Source organism: Lolium perenne, chromosome 2 (genome assembly GCF_019359855.2).
Source record: "Lolium perenne isolate Kyuss_39 chromosome 2, Kyuss_2.0, whole genome shotgun sequence".
Taxonomy (NCBI): Eukaryota; Viridiplantae; Streptophyta; class Magnoliopsida; order Poales; family Poaceae; genus Lolium; species Lolium perenne.
In genome coordinates this window covers 184,846,380-184,857,830 of record NC_067245.2, presented here as the reverse complement: position 1 = coordinate 184,857,830, position 11,451 = coordinate 184,846,380, and the positions used below count along the sequence as shown (strand labels likewise).

The 11,451-nt window shown below is 51.1% G+C and overlaps 1 protein-coding gene across 1 annotated transcript; it reads right to left on the bottom strand.

Moving 5' to 3' along the window:
• Positions 1 to 207: 207 nt before the first annotated feature.
• LOC139835688 (uncharacterized) lies at positions 208 to 5,085 on the bottom strand. Its single transcript, XM_071825549.1, has 3 exons — positions 4,396 to 5,085; positions 3,564 to 4,362; positions 208 to 2,303 (listed from the first exon to the last, which is right to left on the bottom strand). Exons 1-3 carry the CDS (start codon positions 5,083 to 5,085, stop codon positions 208 to 210), a joined length of 3,585 nt encoding a protein of 1,194 aa, XP_071681650.1.
• Between the last annotated feature and the right edge of the window lie 6,366 nt (positions 5,086 to 11,451).

Genomic DNA, 11,451 nt, shown 5'->3' with positions numbered 1-11,451 from the left:
AGGTAGCGATGTGGTCGGAATAACGCTCGCTCGCTATCTAGCGGATCCTTGCCTAGGTAGCGATGTGGTCTGTTAAACAATGATTTGGTGGAAACTGGCTCAACGCATCTGGTGCGTGGCCTATCACTTTATATAGGAGTACCAAGAGGTACAATACAGGTACAAATACAGTTATACAAATATACAGTCTAACACCCTCCCTCAATCTTAACTGTGGCCTGAGGTACTCAGTAAGTTAAGATTGCGTCTACAACCTATGAACAAAGGGAGAGACAGAGGTTTAGTGAAGATATCAACAAGTTGATCTTTGGAGGAGATGAACTTGATCTGCAGAAACCTCTTTGCAACACGCTCTCTCACAAAATGATAATCAACTTCGATGTGCTTCGTTCGGGCATGAAATACCGGATTCGATGAAAGGTATGTAGCGCCGATGTTGTCACACCAAAGGACAGGAGGCTGTCTGTGAGAGATCTTCAACTCTCGAAGAAGAGCTTGTACCCAAATAAGCTCAGCAGTAGCATCAGCAACGGCCTTGTACTCAGCTTCAGTGCTACTCCGAGAGACAGTGGCCTGTTTGCGAGCACTCCAGGCGATCAGATTTGGACCAAAGAACACAGCATATCCCCCCGTGGATCGCCTGTCATCAGGGTTACCAGCCCAATCCGCATCACTGAATGCCGAGAGTACACCAGAGGGGGCCGGCCGCAGATGAAGACCATAGGTAGCAGTAGAGCGTACGTAACGCAGAATAAGCTTGACAGCTGTCAGGTGAGGCTCGCGAGGAGCATGGAGATACTGGCAGACACGGTTAACTGCATAAGAAATATCAGGGCGGGTGATGGTAAGATATTGAAGAGCACCAACAAGACTTCTGTAGTCAGTAGCACCATCAGCAGACAGAAGGATCCCATCAGTAGCAGAAATAGTCTCAGTGGAAGACATGGGAGTAGTAGCAGCCTTGCACTCCAACATGCCCGCACGGCGCAAGAGATCCTGAGAGTACTTCTGCTGAGACAGAGCGAGACCATCCTGAGGATAAGTGACCTCCAAGCCAAGAAAATAGTGAAGTTTGCCCAGGTCCTTGACAGCAAAATCAGAACTGGGAGCCAGAACCAAACGATTAGTCGCCGCGACAGAGGAGCTGACAAGGATGATATCATCAACATAGACCAGAATATACATAGTAACTTCCGGTCTCTGAAGAATAAACAGTGACGTATCAGTAGTAGAGGGCACAAAACCATGAGCACGAAGTGCAGAACCCAGACGAGCATACCAAGCACGGGGAGCCTGCTTGAGCCCATACAGTGCTTTCACCAAGCGACAGAGATGCTGAGGACGGTCAGGATCAACAAACCCAGGAGGCTGGCGCATATAGACCTCCTCCTCAAGAACACCATGCAGAAATGCATTCTGAACATCAAGCTGGCGAAGGGACCAGCCACGAGTGACAGCAAGGGACAGCAGCAGTCGAATAGTGGTCGGCTTAACAACAGGACTGAAGGTATCCTCGTAGTCAAGGCCGTACCGTTGCTTGAAACCCTTAGCAACGAGTCTGGCCTTGTACCGCTCAATAGAGCCATCTGCATGCCGTTTGACCTTGAAGACCCATTTGGAATCAATGACGTTGAGACCGGAGCGAGGAGAGACCAGCTGCCAAGTACCATTGTCACGGAGAGCCTTAATCTCAAGGTCCATGGCAGCACGCCAGTGAGGAATACCCAATGCAGCCTGATAATGTCGCGGTTCCGCAGTTGGATCAGACTGCGCATGAGCCACAGATGCAGCAATCCAAGCCACAGTGCCATCCGTGCGTTCCTTGGGCCGATGAATGCCGCTGCGACTGCGCGTATGCGGGCGATGGATGGCCGGGGCTGGAGGTGGAGCAGTACGTGCCTCGGCGAGAGAGGCAGGTGATGGTGCAGGAGGCGGGCTCCCTGGTTCCGTCGAGGTAGACGGTGGCGGAGTAGAGCCAGGGACCGACCCAGGCGAGGCCGACCCAGGTGAGGACGGCGAGGGCGACGCGGGCGGTGTCGACCGCCCAGGCGACGCGAGCGGTGAAGGCCGCGCAGGCGACGCGGGCGGTGACGACCGCTCAGGCGACGCGGAAGGCGAGGACGGCCCAGGGTCAGTCGGCCACGCGGGCGACGAGCCAACTGGACCAGGGGAGGCCGAGGAGGAGCCCTCGGGGCGTGTGCCCGCTGCATGGGGCATGCAGCGATCGACGTCGCAGTCGGCAGTAGCAGATGCCGGTGGCGCAGGGGCGTGAAGGAGCTCAAGATGAGCACCGCGTCCAGTACCTGCACCGTGATTAGGCAATAATACAGGCGAATATGGAACATCCTCAAGTTGGTCACGCGAAATAATAGAGGTGGGAGATGAGGAGGGCAGCGAGGTAGAGGATGGCATAGTCGAAAAGGGAAACAGATTCTCGTCGAATACAACATCGCGAGAAATGTAGACACTATTTGTGGGAACATGAAGACACTTGTAGCCTTTGTGAAGAGCACTATACCCAAGGAAGACACATTTTTTGGAGCGAAACTCAAGTTTGCGACTGTTGTAGGGACGAAGGTGTGGCCAACATGCACAGCCAAACACTTTAAGGAAAGTGTAGTCTGGAAACTCATGAAATAACAGTTCAAGTGGTGTCTTCATATTTAGTACTCTTGTTGGAAGCCTATTGATCAAGAAGCAAGCAGTGGTGAATGCATCACTCCAAAACCGAAAGGGCACAGAGGCATGAGCAAGAAGTGTAAGACCAGTTTCTACTATGTGACGGTGCTTGCGCTCAACAGCACCATTCTGCTGATGTGTATGTGGGCATGAAACACGATGAGATATCCCAAGTTTAGTAAAGAAGGAATTAAGGTTGCGATATTCACCCCCCCAATCCGACTAAACATGAATTATTTTATGCTTTAGGAGTCTCTCAACATGCAATTGGAACTGAATAAACACATTAAACACATCAGCTTTTGTTTTTAGCAGGTAAAGCCATGTAAAACGACTATAGGCATCAATGAAACTGACATAGTATTTATGACCACTGACTGAGGTTTGGGCAGGGCCCCATACATCAGAAAAAACAAGCTCTAATGGTGTAGTAACAACTCGAGATGAAGACACAAATGGTAACTGATGACTTTTGCCCTGTTGACAGGCATCACAAACTGCTAAAGTTTTATTACGAGACGACATAGGGAGCGCATGTCGATGCAAAACATGGTTAACAATGGGAGACGCAGGATGACCAAGCCGAGCATGCCAATGAGACGCCGATGTGCGAACAGTGCTGAAGACCTCCGGAAGGGATGGCGCCTCCAACGCGTACAGGCCCTGGTGGATGCGACCTCTAAGCAGAACCTCCCGGGTGGCCCGATCCTTAACGAACAGATGAAAGGGATGAAATTCACAAAACACATCATTGTCATAAGTAAACTTACGAACAGATAATAAGGGTCTAGTGACATGTGGAACACGAAGGACATTACGAAGATGAAGCCTACGGGAGGAACTAGACAGAAGAGAGGCCTGACCAACATGAGTAATGGGCATACCTGAACCATCAGCGGTGCGGACCTGGTCACGGCCGCGGTATGGCTCCTGCGCATGGAGTCGGCCAGCCTCGTTGGTCATGTGATCGGTGGCCCCTGTGTCGAAGTACCAAGCGGGGTCGATCGGGTAGGACGGGGTGTACCCGCCTCCACCGTGAGAGGCAGCGCCAGGGTAGCCCGTGGAGCTCTGCTCGGCGATGGCAGCTTGCTTCTCATTGCCGCGTCCGTCGTTGCCGATGCCGAGAAAGTCGCGTTTGAAGCGACGGTGGCAGCGGGAGGCGTAGTGACCATGGATGCCACAGAGCTGGCAGTCAACATTAGGGCGGCCACGACGGTCGTTGCGGGGCGGTGGCGATGGAGAGGGTGGACGGCCACCACCTCCCATAGGCGGCGGAGCCGGCGGGCCGGCAGGAGGGCGAGGAGGACGATAGCCACCACTAGGGGCCCCACGGTAGGCAGCGTGGGCGTGCGGATCAGCCGCATGTAGCTCGGCATGACGGGCGTTGACACGCTGCTCAGTGGAGAGGAGGCGCGAGTAGAGGTCCCGAGGGGACATAGTCTCACGACCCCGCACCGCCTCGACCAGATTGTCATAGTCCTGGTCAAGACCATGAAGGACGAAGTCCGTGAACTCCGTGTCACGGAGCGGCTGCCCAATAGCGGACAAGGTGTCGGCCAAGGTCTTGATCTTGTTGAAGTAGACATGCGCGGAGGAGTCAAGCTTTTTGCACTCATGAAGTTGTTGACGAAGCGCGGAGGCACGAGCGGAGGAGTGGGCGGAGAAGCTGTCCGCCAGCGTGCCCTAGACGTCGAAGGACGTGGCGGCAAAAACCACCAGACCGGCGACGCCCTCCGTCAAGGAGGACTGAAGCGCCGAGAGGATGGCCTGGTCCTGTGCGACCCAGATGCGGTACGCAGGGTTCTCGGCGGAGACCTGGGCGCCGGTGGCGGTGACCGCGGGGACGAGGCGAGGCGGGCACGGGTGACTCCCATCGACGAAGCCTTCGAGATGACGGCTGCGAAGGAGCGGCAGAATTTGCGCCCGCCAGAACAGGTAGTTGTCCTGTGTGAGACGCACCGTGATGAGGTGCGTGAGCTGGTAAGGACCAGCGCCCGGGCCATCAGCGGCCAGGGAAGCCGCGGGTACGGCAGGATGCGCCGTGGTGGTGACGACGGGCGAGGCCATCGCATCGAGCGCAGCCAGGACAGTGTCGCGCGAGGCCGGGGGCGCCGCAGCGGGCGCAGCCAGGGCAGTGTCGAGCGAAGCCGGGGGCGCCGACGGAAGCTGCGGCGGCGCGATCGGAGTCGGCGCGTAGGGCGGCGGCGTGGGGAAGAAGCCCGAGGCAAACTGCGACGAGCCAAGGTAGAGGGGGCGTGACGAAGTGGACGCAGCCATCTGGCTTGCGTTGTGGCTGGCGGCGAGGATGGCCGCAAGTTGAGGCGGGATGAAGGGCGGCGGCGCGGTGGGAACCGCGGAAGCAGGCAGAGCAGCGGAAGAGGTGGAGGAATCACCAGAGGAGCTCATGGCGATGAGGATCGTGGCGGCGGCGCGGCAACCAAGATGGGCAGCGGCGGCGGCGGCCAAGAGAAGGGGCGGCGGCTAGGGTTTCGAAACCTAGTCTGATACCATGTTAAACAATGATTTGGTGGAAACTGGCTCAACGCATCTGGTGCGTGGCCTATCACTTTATATAGGAGTACCAAGAGGTACAATACAGGTACAAATACAGTTATACAAATATACAGTCTAACATGGTCGGCAATGGATGTTGCCTTCTATTTAGGGTTTGCCCTTCCCCGGCGGTGGTTGCCCTCTTAATCCACAACGAGTGCGGGAACAGACGAGCATGCGGGCGGGAGGCCACAACCGGTGCGGGAACGGACGAGCATACACGCCGGAAAACCAAAGCCGGTGCGCCTGAAGCTGGCGCCGACATTAATTACAATGTCCTTCTTGATGGTAGGTGAAAAAGAGCGTATGCGTCGGGCCTCTTGATTTTCCCCGATCCAAACAGACGGGGAAAGAACATAGCCGATTTTGTGTCCATATCTTGACTCAAAAGAACTAAAATGGGATAGGTATATTTATCTTTGAAATGGACCGACTATTGAAGATGGATCGCCACTTTGGAGACGACCTTAGCCGGAGGCTAGTAAGAGTTAGAAGAGGTGAATGAGCATAGATTTACCACGTCACATCATGCACATCGCATCGGTGGACGGATGACAACCCGTGGGAACCGGAAGATATATTGAGGTCGACATCTCGTTCGGTCCATCTCTGGTGGGCAACTGTACCGAAGAGATAGCTAGATGGCCTGACGTTACCTGATGAATCTGAATTTTACGGATGCCCACAGGCCGATCGATAGATCGCCATCCAATCTGCATTTTCTATCTACGCATTGGCCTTTCGACATTGCTGTTACATGTTTAATCTGGCAATTTACACAAAACTAACCTAAAATTAAAAGGATTTTGAAAAATGAACTATCAGCGAAACAAATTCACAAATCTAACCCCTCTGTGTCACGCCGTAGGCTAGGGCGTGGCACCTCCACGGCGCCACACAATGAGATGTCACGCCGTAGACCATGGCGCTGCACTTGTTTTTTTGCCACGCCCCAACCCAAGGCGTGGCACAATGTGTGTCACGTCCCAGCCAACGGCGTCACACAATGAGGTGCCACGCCATGAAAACCGGCGTGACACAAAAGGGTTAGATCCGTGAATTTGTTTCACGGAAGGTTTATTTTTGAAATTTGCTTCAACATTAGGTTATTTTTGTCGAAATTGCCGTTTAATCTGTACGGGCCTGTCAGTGATGTGGTCGATCAATCCATGCGTACGGTAGATGCGATGAAAGTCGCCAATTACTACGTGCGTAGTACATGATGTACGTAGCTGCAGACAGATAGGATCCGGTCGGTGTGTAAAATCATGACCATATGCACGGAAGCTAATCATCATTCTGTGTACGTATACACAGATATTAGCCAACTAGCACATCACACGTATTTGCACGTACGGTACAAAACAGCCGCGTAGCTATACAGCGGGCGTACTCCAGGCCGTCGGCGTAGGCCTAGACACGCGCCCCTCCAAATCGAGGCCGTGATGGCCTTGTGAGAGCATGTCTAATAGACCCTTTAAAAGGGGCAAACTCGTATAATAACTGCCGAAATACGGGTTTCTGCTCTACCCGGCCGTCTAGCACGCCCCGTAAAAACGGTCCCCGCATCGTTTTTTGCTGTTTTCGATTACAGGACGGGTCGTCGCCCCTACTTGTGCGGGGTGGGAGCGGGGATAGAGGGCCAAACCAGTATCCCATTTCCGAAACCGCGGGCGGACATTTCAGTTCCCCCCACCCGTTTTCCCCCGCGCGCCGCCCGCCGGAATCCGTCAGATCCGCGCCCCTCCGCCATCCGCCGAGCCGCACCGAGCTGCGTCGACGCCCGCCGCACCTCCGCCGCACCCCCGCCGAAGATCCACGTCCCTCCGCGCGCGCCGCCGCCCTCCCGCCGCGGTCTTCTCCGCCGTTTTTCGCCGGTGAGTATTTCGCCGCGTTCTTCTTCGTTGCCGCCGGTAAAATGGTCGGATTTGGGGCTGATGTATGGTACACCGTGGTAGATGGCTTCGGAGGATGTACACATGGCGGATTTGGACGCGACGTCGACCGATTGGTCCTCATCGGATTCCGACGATTCGGACATCGACGAGTTGCTCAACGACGACGAGACGGAGATGGTGTTGCTCCTGTTCGGCTTGAAGCAAATGGCAAATGGAGGACCGCGCGAAGCTGCTGGATCAGCGGAAAGGATCCGTGATGGGCCGTATGTGCATTCCGCGGAACCGTGCGCTAGGCCACGAACAGCTGATGCAAGATTATTTCGCCGAGGTACCGACCTATCCTCCCCGCCTCTTCCGTAGACGGTACCGAATGCGTAGGTCTTTGTTCGAGAGAATCGTCAACGATTGCGAGGCAAATTGCGATTATTTAAAGCAAAGAAGAAATGCTGCCAAAGTCATGGGATTTAGCCCATATCAAAAAATATCTGCCGCCATGAGGGTTATTACATACGGTATACCAGCATATTATACCGATGAGTACCTTCGCATTGGTGTGCAAACAACCACGGATTGCGTGCGTATGTTTTCCAAGATGATGATCAAGTTATATGGAGAGACGTATCTCCGAGCTCCAAATGAGGATGATACAAAAAAGGCTCATGGAGATCAATGAAAAGAGGGGGTGGCCGGGATGCTTGGTAGTTTGGATTGCATGCATTGGACATGGAAAAATTGTCCAAAAGCATGGCATGGAATGTACTGTGGCAAAAGCCGTGATGCTACCATTGTTCTTGAAGCTGTGGCCTCTCAAGACTTATGGATTTGGCATGCTTTTTTTGGATTGCCGGGGACACTCAACGACATCAACATCTTGAATAGATCCCCTTTGTTTGCAAGACTAGTTAAGGGTGAAGCTCCACCTTGTAACTACAAAGTTATGAACAATGAGTACACCATGGGTACTATCTCACATATGATATTTACCCTAACTATGCAACCCTTGTCAAGTCCATAAAAGAGAAAAAGGACAAGGCTTTGACAAGAAAGGAAGCTTGCTTCACCAAAATCAAGAGGCATGCCGCAAGGATATTGAGAGAGCTTTTGGTGTCTTGCAAGCAAAGTTTGCAATTGTCCGGGGTCCTGCTAGGTTTTGGGACAAGGAAACTCTTGTTGATATCATGACATGTTGTGTGATTCTTCACAACATGATCATTGAAGTTGAAAGAGGTTTGAACTTGCCATGTTTCTATGACAATGTTGGCACCCGAGTGCAGCCCGAGAGGAATCCTGATCGGATTGAAGCTTTTCTTGCAGCTCATCGAGGCATTGAAAATGCCGAGACTCATCACCAGCTCACCCAAGATCTGATTGATCACCATTGACAGTTGCATGGCCAATGAGTTATTACATTCATTTCCCATTGTTGTATGTGTGAAACATTCATTTCCTATTGTTGTATGTGTGAAACATTTGTTATTTGTTTAATTCTTCCATTAGAACATTTGTTGACATTTCCGAAAAACATTATTATAATAATTATGACGATTATTGTGTGATGTAAAACATTTATTTTATGTGAATGATGTGTTGGTTCTAATATCCAATTTGTCAAAAAACCCTGTTTTGAGGGGTTGAAAACTCAGACGAGCTAGCAGACCCTGTATCCCCACCCCGTAAAACAGAATATTCTGTTTTACGGGGTGGTCAAGTTTTCGGCCGGCGAAAAGTGAATACAGGACCCTCTACACGCATTTTAAGGGGCGGAAAAATACGGGGCCTGTTATACATGCTCTCACAGGGTTAGAGCTACGCCGAGGGCTACCCTCAGCATGGCCTCCTTTTTTTTAATCTACGCCGACGGCCACCCTCGGCATAGCAATTTTTTTTCCCACGCCCCTTTAGATCTCCTTTTTAAGTTTCAATTGAATGGCAGAAAATGATAAAAAAAAAAATCATTTGACATTCATGTATGTTATGCAACCTACTATTAGAAAAAATTAATAAATTTGAATTTCGACTTTTTTTGTAAAAAAAATTATTTCTCGGTAAAATTGCATTATCTTTTGCATACGAAGTCGGGAAAAAGTATAACCTATCAAAATGATCATCTCAAAAAGTTACATCCGAATTCACCTGGTTGCCATTTTTTTTAGATTCTCAAATTTTCAAATGGAAATATGAAAGTGGGAAGATTTTAGTTTTTGCCAGAAATTCATGATTATATATTTATATATTTTCTAAAATATTTAAATTTATAATTGCATCCTGCATAAATATTATTATTACTTAACCATCTATGTTTATTTAAATAATTGTTTAAAATTCAATATAATAAAGAGTTGTGATATCACACTTTAAGGGTTAATAGGATTGATATGGTAGTATTATCAACAATGTTTTATTTTTTTTAATGAAAGCTCAACGGAAGAAATGAAGATGTTAATCGTGGTAGGGCTGGAGTAGTGTGAGGATGGGTGACCATATTAGGAAGTTTGACCATGAGCGTAATTGACCTAAGATTAAGTGCAGCTAGATTTAAAATGATATATGTGAGAGATTAAAAAAATTGATTTTTAAAAAAAGTTTGAAGTTAGTCCACGTGGCTCTGTCGAGAAAGTCCTTCGCCGAGGGCCGCCCTCGGTGTAGCCTACGCCGATGGCCCTATGTGGCTATGGGTACGCTGAGGGTTTCTGGCCGTCCACGCCTTGAGCCATTCTTGTAGTGATAGCTTATTACACAATTATATAATCCAAGTTAATAAAACATATACAAAGTATCATAGGACATAGTTTTACACAAATGACAATCGCTAAAATGAAAATCAAATAAATACTAGAGTACTAGTTGTTTCCAAGATGAGTCCACATATGTTCCACCAAACCTTTTTGGAATCGGATTTGAGTTGCTTTGTCACGCATCCCATGCTGCACAACCAGGTTGCAGGCAGCGCGCGCATAGGTCTTTGCGGCGTCGGCCAGGCCGCCCAAGCCGCCCAATATCTCCGGCGAGGGTCGAGGACGAGGGCCCTCTATGCGGCCGAAATCGGTGGCCGAATCAGCCAGCGGAGGCGAAGGTGGTGAGGCAGCAGTGGAGGAGCGCGACATGGGTGGAACCTAGGGAGAAGGCAACCTTTGGTTGTTTGAGTGACCGAAGGACCCGTGACGAACGAATACTCCCGTGACACGGACTCGCGGTCAGACCACACAACTGCAAACTCGGTCTTAATTTGGATTGCGTTTGCTCCAGAATGGACGTATCTGCTCCTCTGCGGGGCACGATTCGTTTGTGGTTAGCCGTTGGGTCTTGTTTTCAGCCGAGGGGGACATTGACAAACGTCTAACATCTGGATACGGAGTCACTAACATACTCTCGAAATATAGGATGATGCTTCAGGTAGGCGGTGCTTCAATTAGGCACAGTTGGACGAGTAGCCCAAGTCACGTCCCGTACAAGTAGCCATCCACCACCATGATACCGTAGAGAGGAAACATAACTAGACACCACCGACAACACCTTCTCACGTGTTGCTTACCCAAGGACACGAGGTGACCTAAACCCAAGAGCACCTACTTCTAGCTCATCGCCGACACCAACTGCACCGATCAAGAGAGCCACAGCTCATGATCACACAATGGCCTGTGCATACTACTGCCCCAGTCCATCCCAACTCGAAGATTGCCCCAGAAAACCTCGACAGATCCCGAAAAGCCGCCCGCCTGGCGAGAAGTGCAGGGCCAGGAGGAAGCCGTGGAGCGACGACCCTCCCTGTAGCCGCGCAGAGGAGCCAAAGGGCTGAAATCCCTGTCGTCCCCTTCAGGCACCGTGGTCACCTCCGGGGTTGGCGAGGAGGGGAGGGAGGGCGCGGGGCGGGGGGGGGGGGGGGGGGGGCCAGAGGCCAAAAGGGGGAGGGGGTTTCTAGTTTTTCAAAAAAAAAAAGTTAAGAGGTGTCGCTTCTCTTCTCTCCGTTCCAAGTGAACTCTCTGTGTGTGGGGGGGGGGGACGCGAGAGGCACAAAGGGGGAGAGGGTTTCTAATTATTTTTTTTAAAAAGTTAAGTGGTGTCGCTTCTCTTCTCTCTGTAAGTAGGATGCGGACTGTGGTCTAGTGGTTGTTCGTGCAGTTTTTATCTTGTGGTTTCATTGTTGTACTTCTGGCCTTTTTGGGGGGCTTTCTCTTCTCCTTAATATAATACATGCAGTTCTCCAGCATGTTTTGAATTTTTTTAAAAGGTGTTCGTCTCCTGCTAACTGAAGTTCAGAAAGTGGTGTCGTTTCTCTTCTCTCTGTTCCACGTGAACTGTAAGTAGGATGCAGACTGTGGTC